The sequence below is a fragment of the Epinephelus lanceolatus genome, chromosome 3, assembly GCF_041903045.1.
Source record: "Epinephelus lanceolatus isolate andai-2023 chromosome 3, ASM4190304v1, whole genome shotgun sequence".
In the NCBI taxonomy this organism is placed as follows: domain Eukaryota; kingdom Metazoa; phylum Chordata; class Actinopteri; order Perciformes; family Serranidae; genus Epinephelus; species Epinephelus lanceolatus.
The window spans coordinates 23071755-23093388 of record NC_135736.1 but is presented as its reverse complement, the minus strand read 5'-3'; the positions used below and the strand labels follow the sequence as shown (position 1 = coordinate 23093388).

The window sequence follows — 21634 nt, the reverse complement described above, 5'->3', positions numbered from 1 at the left end:
ACTTCTGTACTTTAACTTAATAAAATGTCAAGTGCAGGAATTTTACTTTTAATGGCGTATATTAAAATAATATTGTGACATTGCTTCTTTGATCTTATTAAAGGATCGTTTGTCCATCACTGCACATGCGTAGTGTGACTCCCTGCCAGCAGGGGGCGCTGGGGGCTGGTGAGACAGACCCCGAGGAGCTGTTGTAGTGTCCGGAAGAAGGACTGTCGGCATGGCGGATATATTTTTCACTTCATGCTTTGCTTTTCTATGTCTCTATATAATACCTTAGCATTAATAATCGCCTTTTATAACCGTGGCGCTGCAGTGAGCTGCATTTTCAGCCATTACCGGCTGTGTGCACACGGCACAGCTGTGAGCCGGAGCAGCCGTTACACTGCTGTCTGTCTGTCCGTCTGTCTGCACACGTCGTGACTTGTGACCCAGTTTGGTTTGGTGAGTTTTCGTCTCCTCCTCCCCGATTATTGCTTAATACTCATCTCAATGCTGCTTCTGTGTCCGATGGCTGTGTGTAGTATCGATACACATCCACGCACTGTCCCGGTTGACGCTGTAGCAGATTGCACAGCTGCCTGTAAAAAAACACGGAGCCGTTTAAATGGTGAAACACGACCGTTAGAAACCGTTGGCTCACAGACGCAGGGGTGTGTTTAGCTGGTGGTCACACAGTGTTTACTGTGATGTTACAGCAGTTTATGTTAGTTTTCTTTAAGTTTGCAGTGACAGGGCTAGAAACACAAGGCACCCGCTGTGAGACAATAAACATCTGTAATCCCTGACTAGCTGAGGCCCCCCTGACGGCCCCCACACCTCTCCTACATGGGCGGATTATGAGACAGTGGGCCCCTGGGCACAGACATGCAGAAGGCCCCACTAGCTCTCCTAAATATGAGCAAACATAATACAGACTTTGTATTTGTTTAGCCATTTTGTTTCTGTTTTGTGTTTCTCTGCAGTTACACAGCTCTCTGTGGTTTTGTGTCTCTTTGTGGTTAGTTTGTATCCGTTAATGGTAATTTTGTGTCTCTGTAGATTTTTGTGTGTGTGTCTGGTTGTTCTGCCTCTTTTTGTGGCTGTTTTGCATGTCTTTGTAGTTGCATTCTATCATTTTGAGGTCATTTTTTTAGCCTCTTTGTGGTCACTTTGTGCTTCTTTTGTTTTTTAATCTCTTTGTCGTTGCTTTGCATCTCTTTGAAATTATTTTTGCATCCTTTTGTAATCATTTTGCATCTCCTTATGGTTGTTTTCCCTTTTTGCTAGTTGTTGTGCATCTCTTTGTCTCTTTGCAGCTGTCTTGCATTTCTGTGTCGTCATTTTGTGTCTCTTTGTGGGCATTTTGAATCTCTTTGTAGTTGCTTTGCTGCTCTTTGTAGTCGTTTTGTGTCTCTTTGTGGTTGTTTAGCATCTATCTGTCTCTTTGCAGCTGTCTTGATTTCTTTGTCATTATTTTGTAAATCTTTGTGGGCATTTTGGCCATATTGAGTCTCTTCCTAGTCAGCATGTTAATTTGAGGGACAATTTGGAGATGAAAGCCATGGGGGGCACTTACACTTTGGGCCCACTAATCTGTCTTTATAGACTCAACCAGTAAATCTCTCAAAAATGAGTAGCAGTATTTGTTAAGTATTTGCCCTCAGTCAACAATGTGGCTTTATGGGGTAAGGTCCTTATGACACAAACACACCAACTGACAAATAGGCTAAGCCGTGGTGGAAAGGTGCTAAGTACATTTACTCAAGCACTGTAGTTAAGTACAATTTTAAGGTACTTGTAATTTATTTGAGTATTCCGAGTTTTGCCACTTTGTACTCCACTACAGGGGAAATATTGTGTTTTTGTTTGACGGCTTTAGTTATGTTTCAGATTCAGATTATTAATACAAAATGTAATCAACTAATAAATGATGATGTATTGATTAAACCACTCAGCAGTATACAGAGTAATAAGAATTTGCTCAGCCTTTTCAAGTTGCAACATTAAAGTGATGAACACATTAATGCATCAGTAATTATAATCCAATAATATATATTCTGCATAAAGTAATTTTACTTTATGTACTAGTATTTCTCCTCTCTGGTATCACTACTTTCACTTAAGTAATTTATCTGAGTACCTCCTTAGTCTTAGGTGATTGCAGCTGGTTTCCATGAAGATGTTGAATGCAGGTTTGGATGACATGAATTAGACAGTGGTGTAAGAAGTATTCTTAAAATGTGCTTATGTCAAAGTAGTAAATACTCCATTGCAAGTCAAGACCTACATCCAAAATTTCACTTAATATTATTAAATCATTATTATTCATGTATTATTATATAAGCAGTACATTAATCTTGTCTTTGGTGAATGTGGAGCAGATTTGAACTACTTCTGTACTTTTGGTGGTGTAATCTGTAACAACTGATCATGTTTTACAAACTGATCATATGTTACAGGTAAAATCTTAATTTGCAAAGTAACTACAGCTCTTCAATAAAGAGGCTTAAGTGATTAGTACAGTAATTATCTCTGTAATGTAGAGTGGAAAAATTATAAAGTAGAATTAAATCAAAATACTGTAAAAGTACAAGTACCTCAAAATTATACTTAAGTGCTTCAGTAAATGTACTTGGTCACTTTAAACCAGGGGAATTAGAAATGCAGAGTGGCGGAGTGATTTTATTCATTAAAAAATGTTTTCTTCTTGTCTGAGACCGAGGAGCTTTGTTATTGGTAATGCAGTCAATATTAATGGTGTCGGACAGATAAAGTCAGTGAGCTGAAGTGCAGTTTATAACAGTCTCCATAGATAGGTTGCATTTTGTGATCTGATACAATATTGGGAGACACAGGGAAGCTGAAACAATAAGTCATTTAATTCATGAGTCGATTATAATTATTCCGCAACTATTTGAATGTTAGATTATTGGTTAAAGACACACTTCATGCAATTATGCAAACATTAGACTTTCAGTCTCCCAACTGAGACATTTGCTGCTTTGTCTTAGTTAATAGAGAACTGAATATATGTCAGGTTTTGACTGTTTGTTGGACGAAATAAGCTATTTAAAAATGTCAGGTCAGGCTTTAGACGCTTGTGATAATTTTTTCACTATTTTTTAACATGTTTTTGAAGAAATTATTAATGAAAATGAAAATAAGTAGCAGTTGCAGGCATCCGATTGTTTCACATACAATAACCCATGTGGAAATAAAGGGAATTCCTACTGTTTTCTGTTAACCAAATTAAATGGAGGTATGAAAAAGTAATAGAAGAGATAATAACCTTGATAAGGACAAATCTATAGCACAAATGTTGTGTCAGACTGCACCATTCCTAGCTGGATGAACTGAATGTATATTTGCAACAGAAAGAAATTGGATACAGAGAAAGTAAACTAGAAACTAACTTGTTTTTGTTGCTTTCACAGACGGACCTGAGGAGGATACAACATTGGGAGCCTGAGCACGGACCAGTGACTCTTACTTAAGTCAAAGAAGAAATCAAATTTGCCTCAGTGAAAAAAACACACCAAACACTAACAATGGATGAAGTAACTGCAGATGTAGATGAGGAGGTGACGAAACAGGACTACTCCTCAGAACCACTCCCAGAGCCACTCCTGATAATCCTGTCCCCACCTCCACCTTTCTTACCTGTCCCTGGTGAACCAACCATGATTTGGCACAAGTGGCTCAAAGCTTTTGAACACTACGTTGAAGCACTCGGTGAAAGCGACCTCGTCGACTCCACTAAGTGTATGCTCCTACAGAACTGCCTCGGCCCAGAGGGACAGCGTATCTTCACAGCACTGATCCAGAGTGAAACCACATACGCATCAGCAATCTCGGCTCTGACGGTCTACTTCAACTCTAATCAAAGCTCTCAGATGTACCGCCTTAAATTTCATCAGAGGGCTCAGATGCCTGGAGAGACTGTCGATCTGTTTGTGTCTGCCTTAGATGAGCTGCTTAGGCTTTGCAGCTATGGAAACTTTCAAGAAAAACTTATCCTGGATCAGCTGATTGAGAAAACCAACTGCCCACAACTCAAAGAGAGGCTGCTGATGGAGAGGGAAACTCTAACCTTGGATAAGGCGTTGGCTATCGGCAAAGAAGTGGAATCTGCTTTAAATGAATCTGAAGTGTTTGGTTTTCATGAGGTCAGTGTGGACATTGGAGACGATTTAGACCTTCCTGTTCAAACCAAGCGCAAAAGACGACGGCCTCGGCGTGGGGGGGAAAGGCCCAAAAACAAACCAAAACCACGCGTCACTAAAACCCCAACAAAATCACCTCAATGCAAAGATAATTACTATTACAGCAACAACAAGCTTTATTATAGTGAAAATGAAGATAAGTCTCAGAGCGTTGATGAGACTAATCTGGCTTCTAATGAAGCCAGCGATAAAGCAGGAAATGATAAAAGAGAGTTGTCATCATCATCATCACCACAGAAGATAGAAGAGAAATGCCCCAACAAAGCTAGTGATAGTGCCGATGATGATGAAGATTTTCTCTTTTCCTCGTCCAATGTAAAAGGCCCCTACTGTCCCATCTGTGTTGACAAGCGCTTCAGAGATGCAAACAAGCTCGGCAGACACATGAGGACGCACACAAAGGAGAAACCGTTCACCTGCCCAGTCTGTGCCATGACATTCAGCCAGTCCTACCACATGACGCGACACATGAGGAACCAGCACGGTGCAGGCCAGTTTGTTTGCTCCACTTGTGGGAAAAGTCAAGGTAGCTTAGCAGAGCTGCAAAGTCACAAGAGGACGCATGTGTTGAAAGTTCTGTCATGTCCTGAGTGTCAAGAAAAATTTACTAACAAGGATGTGTTTATTTGTCATGTCATGTCACATGGCACAGACCTGTCCCTCCTGCCCACCCTGACAGAGGGACAAACCTCCCAGCAGAGCGATGACGAGAAAAATCAAGAACTAGTCAAGCTATGTGACAAAGATAATGATAATGTTGCTGAAAATGAAGCAGACACTGATAATGGTGGTTCTCAGGGAAAAGAACCTTTAGTTACTGTCAAGATTGAAGATAAGACCGCTGATGAAGCCACATCTCAAGACGGAGACAGTCAGAAAGAAAAAGTCGGCAAAAAAAGAACAAAAGGCCATTTCTGTCCCATCTGTGTCGGCAGGCGTTTCAGGGGGCCAAACAAACTCGCCAGACACATGAGGACACACACAAAGGAGAAACCATTCAGCTGCCCGGTCTGCGCGATGACTTTCAGCCAGAACTACCACATGACCCGACACATGAGGAACCAGCACGACTTGGGCCAATACATCTGCTCTAAATGTGGGAAAAGTTTAGGGTCCTGGCTGGAGCTGAAAGCACACAAGAAGACTCATGCAGTTGAAGGCCTGACATGTCTTGCATGTGATAAACAGTTCAAGGAGAAGTCTGCACTTGTAAGTCATCTTAAATTACACAAGAAGGTCCAATCCAACCCTCAAAGCCTCATCTGTGGCGATTGCGGCAAAGTATTTGGTCGAATGTATCATTTGAAAAGGCATATAGTGACCCATCGCAAAGCAACAAACGGAGAGTGTTACACATGCCCTGATTGTCAGAGGAATTTTGCCTTCCCAGAAGACCTCAACAAACACTTGGAGATTCATGTGAAAGAAAACAATGGGACTTGTTCGAAATGTGATGAAACCTTCAGCAGCCCAGAAGAACTTGAGAAGCACATGGAGGTTCATAACAAGATTTACGCCTGCAGCATCTGTGGGAAGAAGTTTAAGGTTGAGTATGCGCTGAAGAAGCATGAACAAGGCCACCAAGATGAACAGTATTATTGTTCGTTGTGCCGCAAACACTTCATGAAGCTGTCTCACTACAAAAGGCACGTAATGGTCCACAACAGACGTGAAGCGAGATGTCCACACTGCGACAGCGTCTTTCTAAAGTTAACAGCTTTAAAATATCACCTGCGGACTCATACAGAAGAAAGACCTTACCAGTGCACCTGTTGTATCGAAACCTTTGAAGAGAAGGAAGATCTAGAACAACACTGCCTCAAACACAGGAAATTCAAGAGGGAGAGGCCATACTCGTGCACACGGTGTGATGCTGCTTTTTCTGCACTAATTGAGCTGACAGACCACATGACCTCACACGAGGGAGAGCAGCCACTGAACTGCCCTGTCTGCGGCAGGACTTTCCTGAACAAGACCAAGCTGGAGAAGCACCTGAGCATCCACACGGGGGAGAGACCTCACCTTTGCTCCATCTGCGGCAACGGCTTCCCCTCGGCTGCCAGCCTCAAGTTACACATTCACATCCACACCGGAGAGAAACCTTTCCAATGTTCGCAGTGCAGCAAGAGCTTCAGATCATCCAGCGGGCTGCGACTGCACAGCAGGCAGCACATGGAGGTGCGGCCCAGCTACGAGTGTCCTGAGTGCGGCAGGACTTACGGTCGGATGACAGAGCTGAAGATGCACCAGCGCTATCACACGGGGGATAAACCCTATGCGTGCACGTGCTGCAGCAAACGCTTTATTAGCAAAGATAAACTGAACGTTCACATGAGGATACACACAGGGGAGAGGCCGTACTGCTGCCCCCACTGTGGACAGACATTTACACAGACTGGAGACAGAAACAGACACATCACAAAATACCACTACTTAGATACTGTAGAAACAGAACTCCTGTGATGCTTAAGTTGTTGCTTTTGAATGATCGTGCCAGTGGTTTTGCATGTTTGTAGGGGTTGGTAGCAGTAAGGATTTTTGTTATATTATTTGAGAAATAATAAGAAAGCAAAATGTGTTGAAAGCTAACTTAATCCCCGTTTCCACCAAATACATTCGGTATGGTACCCTTGGAACCAAAAGTAACCCTTCAGACCACTGACTTTTCCACAGCAAACAATACCCTTAAATGTTGGTGGAGTTGTTGTCACTCACTGCTCCGTCAACCACCTGCTGTGTTTCCTTGACACTCTTAACACAGAGGGAAGTCTGCACCTCTTTTATCGTCCACAGAACGAGGTTGCAGGCCAACATTTTTAGAACAAAACAAAACAGGCTGCAGTGAGAGTCTCTCTCCATAGGATATTTTAAAAATAGCAGGTTTGTGCATTTAGTCCTTCAAAGACAAGCTCAAGGGTTTAGTGTTACTGGAGCCCACAGGACCAACGCAGCACTTGTGGTTTTTTTTTCCTTGCAGTTCACATGATCCGGTTGAAATTAATATACATAAACGCTTGAAGATCCACCCATTACCAAGAGTGTGTGCCATCCAAGAGAGACAATAAAAACTAAAGTAATGGTCAAATGTGTCAGTAAAATTAAAGGTGTTTATTGAATCAACTCATGCATTGAGTAACATTACAAGTTAACGTTCCACCTTAAAAGTTGCCGGCAGTCGGCCCAGTGAATAAAGTTATTTTTCTCTAACTCCAGCTGCTGCAAGAGGCAGTAAGACATCCTTTCATTTTATAGTTACAGTTTATGAATGTATGTAATTCTCCACAGTATGAACAGTGGTTACATGAGCCTCAAAACCAGCCACAACTCAGCCCTCAGCAAAAGTGACCGTTCTCTATTGACCAATCAACAGACTGCAATGTTCACAGCTCCACCTTTTAGTACCAGATCTGTGTGCTAGGTACCCCAGCAGAGGGGGGACCAAAACTGGGGACGGTACAGAACGGTTCCATTGGTACCATCCACAACTTTTCACAGTGTAAATGGATAAAAAGCTTACTGAGCTGAACTGAACTGTACTGCTCAGTGGAAACAGGGCTTTAGGCAGATTTAGGCTGCCATGAACACTAAATTTTCAAATGCTGGGTTATCCAATTGGTATTTTTTCAAACATATTCTTTGTAGAAAAGAATAAAATCCACTACATTACTATAAGATGAGGCCTCAACACCTCACTGACACAGTATCAACAAAGACAAAGCATTACAAGTTTTCCATGGATGATGTAACACTACGGTTAGGGATCATTTATTAACCACTAGATAAAGTCTAATTATCAATACTTTCCCTTTAAGCCCAGTTCAGACCAGAGATTTGCGATGAGACGAGTTGAAACGAGCAACTACTTGCAGTGTGACAATCTGCAATGTTCTGAAAACCTGCTAATTTACACTGATACGAAGCTGGAGTACCTGGAGAAACCCCACGCTGACATGGGGAGAACATGCAAACTCCACACAGAATTATGATGGATATTATCTGTATATATAATATTATGAACATTATATATAGCTTTTTAAAATGGGCATGAGGATAGTGACAGTGTGATATTGCTTCATTTGCTTGTTAGTGATGAAACAGCAAAAATATAGAACGATGTGAGCTTCAGATGGACGTATTCATAATAAATACGCTGCAATAATTTAAATAACCCAGCCAATAAATCAGTCTGTGTGTGTGTGTGTGTGTGTGTGTGTGTGTGTGTGAGAGAGAGACATGATGCACACATGCACAAAGCAGCAGCAGCAGCAACCTACTTTCCAACACCTGTACACTGTCAGAACGGAGACCAACATACGCATCAACAGCCGCAGGGATGTAACTAAGATGGACTCAGGCTCAGGCAAGCGAACACATCGTCTGTTAACAGTCTGTAACTGATTTGGCCAGCTAACTATGCAACAAGCTGATTGGCTGTTGAGGTAGGTGACATGCCGTATGGTCTAAAACCAGCCACTGGCAACGTGGGTCGCAGGTGACGGCATCAGCCAACCTGGGCTGAGCAACTTTCCATGCTGTTGCAAATCTCTAGTGTGAGCTGGGCTTAAAAGATATTCATATGTTTTTCTTTTTTAAAAAAAGCCTTGTTTAACAACGCAAACTTCTCAGTGTAGTGTCTAAAATTGTCCCTTCTCAAAAAGTAAACAAAAAGAAGTAAGAATCAGTGCAACCTTCTGATACTTACGTTTTCGATTCTTGGTGCTACCAAAAAAATATTGAGGGTGCTGGGTTATTGGATTGTACAGGAGTTTCTATTTTTGTAATCACTGTAAAATAAGTGTTACTGATTGGTAATGATCAGTCTGTCTGTTTCTCTGCCAAGTATTAATCAATGACTTGTTTTACTGCTTTTTAGAAAATTCCTGACACAAAGAAAACTTATGGAATGTAATTTTGACAGCAATTGTCTCAGTGTAAGAAGCTACCAAATTCACACTAGGACCATTGTGACTTCATGTTTGCTGGGTTTGATTTCCTGGCAACATAGCGCTAGTGCTAGTGCTTTTTGTTCGCAAACTTTTGCTTCATGTATGTAGGTGAAACATGCAAAACCACTGACTTCTCTGTGCAGTGCTAGCCTTCACTGTTGCCATTGGAACAGTTTGTTAGTGCTGTGCTGGTTTCTGCGAGCTTCATACCTTTATGGTCTTTATTCTTTATCACTACATTACCTTTTTAATGCAAAAGCTCTGCATGAGGGTTTAGTCCTTGTAGTTCACCCCTGTGCCTGATGTGCCCTCCCCAAACAGCATTTCTAATTAAAGCACTCTGTCTTTACAGCAAACAAACACTAGTTACCAGCATGCCAACGGTTCTTCAACATCCGGAGCTTTGTATGTTTGCCTTGCCCAAATCTGTGGCTACAAACTGGATATAACGGTCACTGAAATGACACTGAAAGATTTCAGAGATCTTGTTCCAATACTTTTGTTATTTACCACAGTATGTGTCATCATGATATTATGTTTGTTTCATTTCACTTTTTGAAAATATTTTTGTTTAGACTTCTCTGTAACCAAGCATTTTGTAACTGTGTAGGAAAGTGTCATAGAAATAAAAGTATTATTCACTCTGCTAGCACACTTAAGGGTGTTTATGAACAATATTTGTAAAAGGTGTAATGTGTAAGCTGCAACATTTTATTTACATTTAATCACTGAGCAAGTCGAGTGAGAATCAGTCAGGTGAAAATCTAATTAAATGAATGAATCTGTCTCTTTTGAAAAAACCAAAACCGTATTAAAGGTATACTACTCACACATTTTCGGCTACTGTTCATAAGCAGTATAGGCAGTGAAAGTGGAAGCCAACCCCAGATTCACTGCACTTGACCAATTGCCTCACTATGTTTGTGTTTTGTTTTTTTCAGCGTGATGTCCGTGATTTTTGTCACTTCCTTTTGGATTTGTGTTGCTTACAGTCTGACACCTGGTTGCTACCTTTTTATAAACTCCCTACCTCACCTACGTGCTGTGCCGACGTCCTGAACAAAGCAGATTAAGGAAAAATAATCTATCTCAAATGAGCTTTTATTGATGTGTGCTGTGACTCAGGGCTCTCTTGAGGCAAGATTAAACCAATCAAATAAGCTTTATTGGTAAAGTTAGGGATGCACAATACTGATATATGCTCATGTTTTTTTCTACCTAATTGCAGAGAACATCAAGTGTCTCCTGTAGTGGAAGTAACATATTATTGTGCCTACTGTTATCGTGATGGCCTGCTGGCAGATGCAGACATAAAATACAGTGCTCATAAAAATGTACATGTATAACATGCCATGGCTATTTCTATGTAACATTTTCAAATTCATCCTACTTTAGCAGGCCTGGATGATGTTTTCACTGAAACAATCCTGACAACAGCATCAACCAGGGCACAAGTTATCATATCAGGCTGTCATATTGGCAGAAATTTTCATTTCAGACTGATGCTGGTATTTTATTTTAAAGCCTTTAACTGCGGGCGTCGGTGGCTTGGTGGTAGAGCAGGCGTCCCATGTACAAGGCTGTTGCCACAGTGGCCCGGGTTCAACTCCAGCCTGTGGCCCTTTGCTGCATGTCACTCCCTCTCTCTCTCCCCCTTTCACACTTGTCTGTCCTATCCTTTAAAGGCTAAAAATGCCCAAAAAAAAATCTTAAAAAAAAAAGCCTTTAACTGTGCTTTTTGTTGGCATGTGATGATGTGCTAATATTATTGTGCATCCCTAGTATCAGTCTTAAGGTAACATTAATGCCCAGGCTAAATCACATGCTATTAAATACAACACACACACATTTTCATCAGATCAATAGTGTAGAGTTATGTCCCTTTACAAACACAGAGAGAAAATAGAACAAAGTTAAACAACTTCACTCAAACTCAACTCAAATGTATTTATAAAGCACATTTAAAAATAACTCACATTGACCAAAGTGCTGCACAAACAGAATAAAATGCTTGATAATCTGTTATAATACAGGAGCAGGAATACAGGCAGTAGAAGTCATTTTAAAAAGGCTGTCCACATGAGGGTGCTGTGGGGACAAAACCTTTAGAGGGACAGAGATGATCTGAGTCTAAACACACACAATACAGGATTCACTGTAAAGACCATAGTTCACAAAATCATGACATCTGTATTTTTTTCTGACTATATTTTTGCAAAACAATGCAAAATATACAACCTGAAATTTATACAGCAGTAAATGAACAATATATACACAATAAAACAACATTAAATGGTTACAAACATGTCAATAATTATGTAGAAAGAAGACATACAGACACAATTACCGCAGTCTACATGGGGACAATATATGTGATTATCATATTATCAGATTAAAGTAAAGGTAGACCTGTGTATTCCTGTGGTACATTCTGACCTGTATCAGTGAGATACCTGTTATGTAACAACAATGTGCGTCAGACAAAGTCTGTGGCATCAGATGTTGATGAGATACAGTACACTACATACACTGTGGGACAAGCTGCATGACTGACTACACGGGAGATTACAACATGTCACAGTAGGAAAAGGTGTAATATTATAAGATTAATGATGGCTGAATTCCATTTAGCTGCTGCAGTTTTGGCGACCAGGTATTGTGCCTGCTGGCTCACTGCCACACTGGATTGGCTTACAGGGACACTGGAACAGAACAAAGCCATTGTTAATGTTATTAATTAATAATACCTGTGCTTTTCCTACGCAAATGTATCCAGCTTTATACTTAACTATATCGTGGGCCCTAATTCACTACATTTATTCGACAGCTATCACTTGTTACTTTGCGGTAGGGTTGACATAATATCAGTTTTTACTACACGATATTGGAAAAATAATTCACAATAATGATATTATAGAAAAATCTGTAGAAATGTTTAAAATAATAATAACGCCATCAGTCAAATTCATCTTTGGTCATTGTATGTTTTGTCTACTTTTTGGTAACTGAATTACGCGTGAAATAAAAGTGTATGAAGTTGGGCAGGGAGACAAAGCGAGAGCAGAGAGAAACTGAAATGATCTGAGGCACTGGATTATTTAAACAATATTATTATGCGTGTAAGATATCATGATATCAATATTTCATTGTTTGTAGTCCAGCATATCTCAACACCCCACTTCAGAGATTGAGATGTTACATGGAAAACATTACTATGTAAAATATGATGCATTGTTGCAGATTAAAATACCCAAAATAACTAATTCAAAATTAACTCCACCTTGATCAGATAAACAATAACATGCAGTATATATGTTTATACATTTGTAACAATAAGAAAATAATATGAATAGTCCTAAAATAGTTTAACACTAGCAGGTGCGGCTCTGCAGTATCACTCTTCACACTTAACATTTAACAGATAATAGGCTTCTCTTTGTCTTTACTGAAGTGAGACACTGAATGCAGGAGTTTGTCCAGGTCTTTCACTAATGAACATCTACACTGTGTCACTGCTACTTCTGCTTCCAGCTCTTCTTCCACCATTGCCAATAATATATACATAATGTTTTGACAGTATGATATGATATTGTTATTCATATCCTGTATAACGACTACTTATACTTTTGTTACCATAAGCCTCAAATAACAATTGGTCCAACAGAAAAGGGCAACCTCCAGTCCGGTAGGTGGCAGCACCTGGCGTTATTCATGAAGCTAACGTTACGTACGATGTCCTGTTTACAAACAGAAAGAAAGACGGTAACGTAAGCTTGAAGTTGTGTCGTATTATTAAAGGAATAAAAAAGTTATTTGACTATCTTACGTCGTGATCTGGATTATGTTTTAACGCGACGTGATACTGGGTAATATTTCTGAGTTTGGTACCCTTTTGCTATTTGAAATTAACACACTTCCGTTTGTCTAAAAGCTAATGCTAATGCTAACCTAGGCTAAAGCTTCATTAGTTCACAACCTCAACCGTAGCCTACTAACTTTTTTGTTAAGGCTGGCGTTACAAAAGCTGGTTGTCGGCCAGTGAGGTAAATTGACGCACTGTAAATTTGGCAAAATATAATCTGTGAAAATCGTTTTGTAGTATGAACCAGACTGAAAGCCGCTTGCACTTGTAGCAACTGTTAAGTTAGAATGCTAGCTTACCACATAATTGAATAGATTCATTACTGAACACATAACTTCAGTAATAGAGGAACGCCATTGACTTTTAGCTTGCCGGTGTGCTGCCATAGCAAGAGCATATAGATTCCCTTGTTTAAAATAGGAGTGTATTTTTTAGATTGACTTCCTTGAAATGAGAGTGAACTGATTAAACCTGCAGTCACTCCTCATGGCTGCTTTAGGCTTTACTCCTGCCAGCGGGCAGGATCTTTTTAGCATTGAAACACCCCATCAATCCAGCTCTATAACAAGCAGTGGGGTTACTGGGGAAGAGGTTAGACACTTCTACGAGAATTTAACGAAAGATGATAAAGGGCAAGATATATCAAGAAGTCCAATTTGCAAGAAGGATTGTGGCAAAGAGCATCAGAGTAAGCAGAGGAGCAGAGAGTCCAGTAGAAGGCGGAGGAGGAGAGCCAGGGCTGCAGAGATGCAGCAGGGTCAGACTGAGTCTGTAGTGCAAAGAGGGAACAGTGGTGGAAGTGATGGCAACCCAAGAGGAGAGACAAGCAACTCAGAAAGGTCCATGATGCTACTGGGGCTCAGGTTTCTGCGCTGTGCCCATGAGGGGGACGTCTCGAGTCTCAGAGACCTGCTCTCAAAAGGAGTTGACATCAATTTCCAGGTACAATACTTACTGCTCAGTGTGTTTTCAGTTTAGGAAATATTTATTTAATGTCCTGACCATCTCCCCTCCAGGATACCTACTTTTGGACAGCAATGATGTGTGCAAGCTGGTCAGGACAAAGAGCTGCAGTGAGGCTGCTGCTACAACATGGAGCAGCCTGGGTCGGAGTGGTTGATACACAGGGCAGGGATGCCAAAGACCTGGCGCTGGAAGGTAGGACTTCAAATCTCCTATTGGTAACTTCAAAGTTCTGTGTTTGTGTGTACAGTGAAGTCAAACTCAGGCCTTTTTTTCCTCAACAGCGGGCCACAATGAGGTTTTAGAAGAGTTGGAGAGCTATGAGAGAACTACAGAGAGAGAGACACCGTCATCTGAAAGCAGGTTAGCATACTCACAATTATGTACAGTTTAAACCACATCACCCAAATGTGAATTAATTTCAAACAGTCTGTACAATAGATGATGTCAGACTTGTTATTTACTGAAACAGAAACATGGACACTTCCTACATCCGATAAATAGAACTCTTACTGAACTGTACTTTTCCAAAATTTCCCAAACTATCCACCCAAATATTTTGTTAAAATTTTAGGTTAGAAGTACACCATGCAGCAGAAGTTTAGGGGAGAGGTGGTAAACATTATTATGTAAATGTTCATTTGTTATATCTGGCAGGGATGTGTTGATTTCCTAGAATTAAATCATGTGGTGAACACAGAGATCAATCAAGTGACATAGTCTGCCTGTGTGTTGCTCCCCATTTCCACTTTGTGTGTTAAATCATACCAACCCCAGGCTCATCTATTCCCACGAAACAACCACCAAAAAAACACAGGGGTCCACCATAGCAATACACGGAAATATTAATATATCAACATGTTAGAACCAGACGAATACTGGATTTTTAAAGCAGATATCGATATTTAAGAGGTGGGTTGTTTTTTTGTTTTGTTTTGGGTTTTTTCAGAGAGAGAGAGAGCATATCATCATATCAAAGTATCTATGCCCTGAACAGTTTTGATTATGTTCACTTGAATTCATTTACCTGAGAATTATGCTCAAGATGTGTACTGAGCTCAGCATTTTACAGTTGAAAAATATACCTAATTATCAGCTGACATATATGTTGACACAAAGGTTGAAGGCAGGAGTTGGCCCATAAAGATTTTCTTGGAAGCATGAGTAACCAGGAAACTGATTTTACAAAACCATCAATTAGAAACACTGAATCACAGGTCAAAGGGCAACATGAAAGGCCTCGCACATGTGCAGTGACTGATTACGTCTCTGCTCGGGTTGACAGTGGGCGGAGCTATGATAAGAATAACTTGAAGTCACAGGACTCCGTGTTACAATAAAAATGTTCCACCCTGAGTTAATTGGTGAGTGAGGGAGATGTTGGTCATGTATGAGCTGTGCCCCAAAATCATACTACATACTAACTCTACTCGTTATGTACAGCGCACTAATCCTCATAGTGTACTGTTTTAGTAGTTAATTTACACAAATATCATCATATCATACTTAACCATATAACACTAATAGGAAATGATTCAATTCTTGGCATGCTGGATGTCAGTCGATCTGCAGTTTAGGAAAGTTACTGTCAATTAAACCTCACAAAGAGACTTCAGAATGTTTCCTTCTGAGATTTAATACTTATGTTTTGTTTTGTTTTTTTGGAGCCATTTCACCTCTAGAACATTTTCAGCTTTGAGCTGCTCCTCCATTTCCTTTGTGCATTGCATCGTGGGAAAATAGCGTGCAGCAGAAGCTCACAAACGCCGGCCGTGTTGTGTACTCACATCGTCTGCTTTATATAAAAATGAATTTTAAAGCTAATCTGAAACTTCAGCTGTCCAAACTAGACAAATCAAGTGGATGTCTGTCAAGACTAGAACCTTTTTGTACCAGTTTCAGTGTGCAGCAGGGACATTTGGTCTGACTAACTCATGGATAGGCAACCTGAGACTCTGGAGCCACATGCAACTCTTTAACCCCTCTCTAGTGGCTCCCTGTTGATTTCATCAAAATGGCAATGAATATGGATATTACATTTTTTTTTTTTTTTTTTAAATTTTCATTTATATAAGCCCAAAGAAATTTTAGTCTCCAGTTGTAAAAATGTGCAGCCTTTACACCGAATAATAATTAAAAAAAAAAAAGGTTTAAAATTTCAACAACTAAAATCTGCATCATACTTCCAAGCCTTGCACCTTTCCCTCTAAATACAGACCTCTATAAAGACATTTTTAGTCTCCCTAGTCAGGCTAACTATGGGCTCCAACTCCAAAAGGGAAAAGTCTCAGAGGAAAATAGAGAATTTCATAGTGCCTGGACAGACCGATTTTGTTTGCATTCACTGCCAACTGTTTAAAGTTAAAGTACCACATAATCATGAATAGCCGCTGAAGAGGAGGCGCCTTGATGTAAAACATATGAATGAATTCGCATTTAGACTTATTAATGTTGATAGGCTAATTTAAATTTAACAGCCTGTGTTACCTTCATTATAAGGCTCAAATATCTTTTGTGGCTCCAGTCAGATTTTTTAGTCATTATTTTCAGTCAGAAATGGCTCATTTGATAGTAAAGGTTGCCGACTCTTTGACTAGGTTAACCTGCTGAAGCCTCATATTACTTAAGATAAACTTTGGTGACATTTTTTTTTTTACACAGAATCAGGGCTGTGTCTGTTTGTCTCCCATCATTTACACAGTAGGAGCATTAAGAGATTTTTAATGGTCAGTATAAACAGGACGAAAGCGGTGTAAATGCACATATGGGCACCTGACCTGACCACCTCTCACTAACGCTGTGTCTTCTTCTGTCTGCCCTCAGTGCCCCACAGGCTCAGTGGTGTGACGTGTGTGGTAGCGAGTACAGCAGCAGCCTGTCATCACATCTGTCCTCCACTCTACATCAGTTCAGTCTGCGACATGCTCCACCCACCCCGTACTACTGCCTGCCCCCCTCCAGCAACAGCTACAAGATGATGGTGCGCTGCGGCTGGAAACCCGGGACAGGACTGGGGCCGGAGGGAGAGGGGCCTAAACAGCCAGTGCCAACTGTGCTGAAGAGAGACCAGAAAGGCCTGGGGTACGGACAGATGAAAAGAGCCAAAGTAACTCACTTCCAGGCCAGGGATTGTGACGCAGTGAAACTACCATCCAAGGAGAAAGAGGAGAGAGCAGGAAAAGGACAGAGGAAGGAAGAAAGTAGGAGAAAGGAGCAAAAAGATAAGAACTGGGAAAGAGATTTTCGTGCCTCTTTTTATCTTTGACATCCGCTCACAGTGACTCCCCCACAAGCCCTCTCTCCCAAACACACCTTAAAGTACCTCTAAAAGATTAAACGGCTCTATTGTGAAGACAAGTTGTACCTGTTTTTCTTTTTTAGTTAAAAGTGTGGAGGTGTTTGTAAAACTCCTGGGAGGTGTTTTCCCACGGAGTACTCTGCCTCAAAGCTGATACTGTGTCCATTTATGGAATCAGTTGTGCCGCTGCTCACAGGTTATGCAATGACCAAATGTGCCATTGACTGATTTCATATGTATCATGATTGTGTTTACTCTGTGTGGCCAAATATGGCGTGTTGAGCTCCTAACTGTTTCAAAAGGTGACATGTATAATTTGGTAAATGGACAGGGCTTATTTGTCAAACAAAACATCACGCTATGCTCCATGATCCAGGCAGAGGAATCATTGTTAATGACAAAGAACTATGTTGATGTGTTTAATATATAATACAATGTAAACCACTACTGAGATGTAACGCTCCTTTATTTGTGAGTCCTAATGGTGAAACAAACTGCTTTAAATTGTATCCGGTAACTTCTCTTGAGCAACTGCAGTAATGCTGTTAGTTTGCCCTTGCCATAGTTGCTGACTGCAGAATGTTACGTAACTACACAAACCAACAATGAACTCTCCCCTTGTAATAGCTCATAATACCTTCTCACCTAATTTGACGCACCTGTACCCTGGTGACTGACAGAGTCACATGTTTGTACATATCTGCTATATCAGCATGTCACTCCGCTATCGCTTCCTCACATTTAGCAGAACTGTCTGGGTTATCATATCTCAAAAGCTGCATTCCTTTCTCTTTTTAAGTGTTGGGGTTAGACATGTTTCAAGATTGTATTTAAATAACCGTAACCCCCCCACGACTGCATGTGGTGTCAAGCAGGGCCCCATTTTTAATCCAAAGTCCAGGTTGGGGCATCAGTGGCTTAGTGGTAGAGCAGGCGCCCCATGTACAAGGCTGTTGCCGCAGCGGCCCAGGTTCAACTCCAGCCTGTGGCCCTTTGCTGCATGTCACTCCCTCTCTCTCTCTCCCCCTTTCACGCTTAACTGTCCTATCAAATAAAGGCTAAAAATGCCCTTAAAAAATATACCTTTCAAAGACCAGGCTGAAGACGACAAATGGCCAAGCTGTGGTCGTCAAAGCTCCAAGGCGACGGGACAACTCCCCTGAGGGCCCTTGTCCACCAGAGTCAGTGTCATCTTTTAAATCACAACTCTTCAAACTGGGTGATCAGGAAAATAAACATGCCTGCACACTATACTACAATGCACCAGTCCAGCCATAAATATTGTTTGAACTATGTTATAATTGTGTCATAGACATGTCCATGTGCTCCTCCATAGATTAGATGGACACAACATTGATCATCTTGTAACAGTACAATGTTCTGTTGGGAAACCTTGGGCTCTGACATACGTGTGGTTGCCACCCAAAAGATATGAAGCGAAGGCCTTGGTGCCAGACACAATAGGACACCCTCCAGAGGTCCTGCCTTGACAGGTCAGAGCCATGCCCAGTCCAAGAAGGACCCAGCATGGATTGGGGCTACCTCCGGGGTACCAGCACATCTCTCAAATGTTCAGTCAGATTGGGATCTAGAGTATTTGGAGGCAAAGTCGACACCTTGAGCTCTTTGTCCCGTTCCTCAGGTCATTCCTGAGCAGTTTTTGTGGTGTGGCGTGGTGAATTGTCCTGCTGGGGGCCACTACCATCAATAAGTGCCTTCACCATGAGGGGGTTTACTTAGTCTGCATGAACCCGATGTTCGGGTGGGTGGAGCACGTCAAGTAGCATCCACATGAATGCCAGGACCCAAGCATTCCTGACAGAAAATTGCACTGTAACAAGATGATCAATGTTATTCACTTCACCTGCCAGTGGTTTTAATGTTTTGGCTGATCGGTTAATCATTGTAATGCAGAACAGCCTCATACAACTGAGTCATCACCTGGACCAGTGGTTCTCAGCCAAGAGTCTTTGAGGGAGTTTCAGAGGTTGTTTGTCTTCACTATTCACTGAAGAAGTAAGAGTCATAAGAGTGACTATTCTGCTCATAGGTTTCACTTCCTCCGTGTTTATCTGCTCAGTTGTTGTTAGATATAGCTTTCTGGTCTTAATCATATCTTAACAACCAAAACCTTATCAAGTGGGGGTCTGTAACCTATTGCGTGTGGATTTAGGGGTCCTTGACATGATTAATGTTGAGAACCACTGCCCTAGGTGACCTTAGTAGTCGTAAATTTCATGAGAGTATTTATGGATGGAAATATTGCATTGCGTTGCATCATAAAGGTGTTTCTGTAATTTCTGGTCATTAAGCACATATGCACACTTTGCTTTGCTACTGTCTAACTTGAGTTTTGACCCTTGTTTTTACTCCTCACTTCAAAAACTTTCAGTGTTGTATGGTTCAGTAATTAGCACCATCATGGATAAAATAGTCAGATTCATTGCTGGTCCTTTCTGCACTGTACTTGTTTACATGTACTTGTAGGGGTGTCTTACAGGGCCCCAGTTTCCTAAATTTCATAGACATGCAAATCAAAATTGCTGTTTGTGTCAGACCTGTGATGGACCAGCAGTTACCCTTTAAACTAAATGTATAATAACAGGCTTCAGAGAGCATTATCGGTAACACTTCATAAGTCAGCCCGCGTTTTAGAGTGTACCTCTCGCCCACTTTCCCAGGAGTTAGTGTATAACTAGTAGAGTTTATTTCTTACAATATTCCCGTATCATCCCTCAGTTGTCTTCAAGTTGCTTGAATGTTTGTTTGTTTGTTTGTTTTTACCTGTCAATCTAACTACATTGCTCTGGCATAGTCTTACTGATCAAACAAGGTGTCAATCACAGTCACTCTGCTTAGACCAGCTGTCATTGGTCAAACAGGGAGGTGCACACTTCCCACTGGTTAAAGGTAGAAAGTCCCACCTTTCAGTGAGGAGCTTGTACTCATAGGCCCAGGAATGACACAAGCAGACGACAAAGAGAAACGAGTGAAATTACACAATGTCTACGGTGAGAAATGTTGATGTAAACACAAAGCTAACACTCCGAGATACTCGCAGGAGACGTGAGGGAGGAACCCTCGAGGTCATTGCCATTTGTATTTGTGTTAGTAGTGTACTGTATACATTTGCACCATTACAGTTGGTTATGGATGTTATTAATGATGAATAGTCAAGCGTAACACAGTGTGTGTACTGGTGTAGCCCACAGTTTCCAAATATGTGTGTTAATAGCATACATGATTTTGTTATTCATAGTTAAGTTGAAAAAATGTTAAACAAATGGTTGAAAACATTAACTTTGTAGTTCAAAAGGAAATACGCATTATTTGTAATTGATTAATATGCTTAATAATCACAAGTTATAGATTAATAGGCTAATAATTCATGATGTGAAATGTTTTTTTGTTTTGTTTTGTTTTGTTTTTTTCACGATGTGGAATGTAAAGACAGGATAAAGTATTCCATGCTGAGAAAAACTGTACAGTTAAAAGTTATTCATCTGCTCACTTTGTGTTACTGTGATGTATTTATGTGATATTGATTATGGCCATAAAACAATTGAAGTTGATGATGTAAAATAGTAATAGCTCTGTTTCTACACAGGTGAGGTTTTTCAGATCCTATGGAAAATTACGTGTGGATTTGAGATTCTACCTGACGAGAGAGATGGCGAGCCACCCATGAACCTGATCTCTGCCTTGACCCAAGGAGTTGGATCAAGATCACCTATTATCCACAGGAGCCCATCCATTCTTCTATCTCCATCACTTGAATGTCACACTGTGTGGTAGTAGTATCACAACAACCTTTTCCACTTGACTTGTGACTTAAAAAGTGCATTTGTCACAATAAAGGATTAAAACTAAACTGAACAGTTTATAACAGAATGAACAAAACTGAACTTGAATAAGACACTTGTCAAGGACACTTTGATTCATCTTTGTATTACTTTTGATTCATCTTTGTGTTACTTTCTGGTAATATTGTTACCTTGTGAAGCATTGAACTAACTGTTTTTAAAGGGTTAACATCTGAGTGCCAAGCTAGAGACTAAAGACAGGCAAACAGTGCAAACTTCATAATCCAGCCTGGTCTCTTTTGTTAGTATATACTTAGGTGGAAAGTACTGCCTAGTTTCCCTGTAAATTTTGGGGAAATTACCTAGTACTTTCAGACTAAGGACAGGCAAACAGTGCAAACTTCATAATCCAGCCCGGTCTCTTTTGTTAGTATTTACTTAGGTGGAAAGTACTGCCTAGTTTCCCTGTAAATTTTGGGGAAATTACCTAGTAGTTTCATACTAACGACAGGCAAACAGTGCAAACTTCATAATCCAGCCCGGTCTCTTTTATTGGT

At 40.7% G+C, this 21634-nt stretch overlaps 2 protein-coding genes across 2 annotated transcripts; both read left to right on the top strand.

Annotated features, from left to right (window-relative positions):
• The first annotated feature begins 160 nt into the window (after window positions 1–160).
• Window positions 161–9810, top strand: LOC117254716 (uncharacterized). Its single transcript, XM_033623109.2, has 2 exons — window positions 161–444; window positions 3417–9810. The coding sequence occupies exon 2, from the start codon at window positions 3531–3533 to the stop codon at window positions 6666–6668; it is 3138 nt and encodes a 1045-aa protein (XP_033479000.2). The 5' UTR covers window positions 161–444; window positions 3417–3530; the 3' UTR covers window positions 6669–9810.
• A 3079-nt stretch (window positions 9811–12889) lies between these two features.
• gpank1 (G patch domain and ankyrin repeats 1) lies at window positions 12890–17328 on the top strand. The gene is made up of 4 exons (XM_033623192.2): window positions 12890–13955; window positions 14030–14171; window positions 14261–14339; window positions 16800–17328. Exons 1-4 carry the CDS (start codon window positions 13500–13502, stop codon window positions 17239–17241), a joined length of 1119 nt encoding a protein of 372 aa, XP_033479083.1. The 5' UTR covers window positions 12890–13499; the 3' UTR covers window positions 17242–17328.
• The last annotated feature ends 4306 nt before the right edge of the window (window positions 17329–21634 follow it).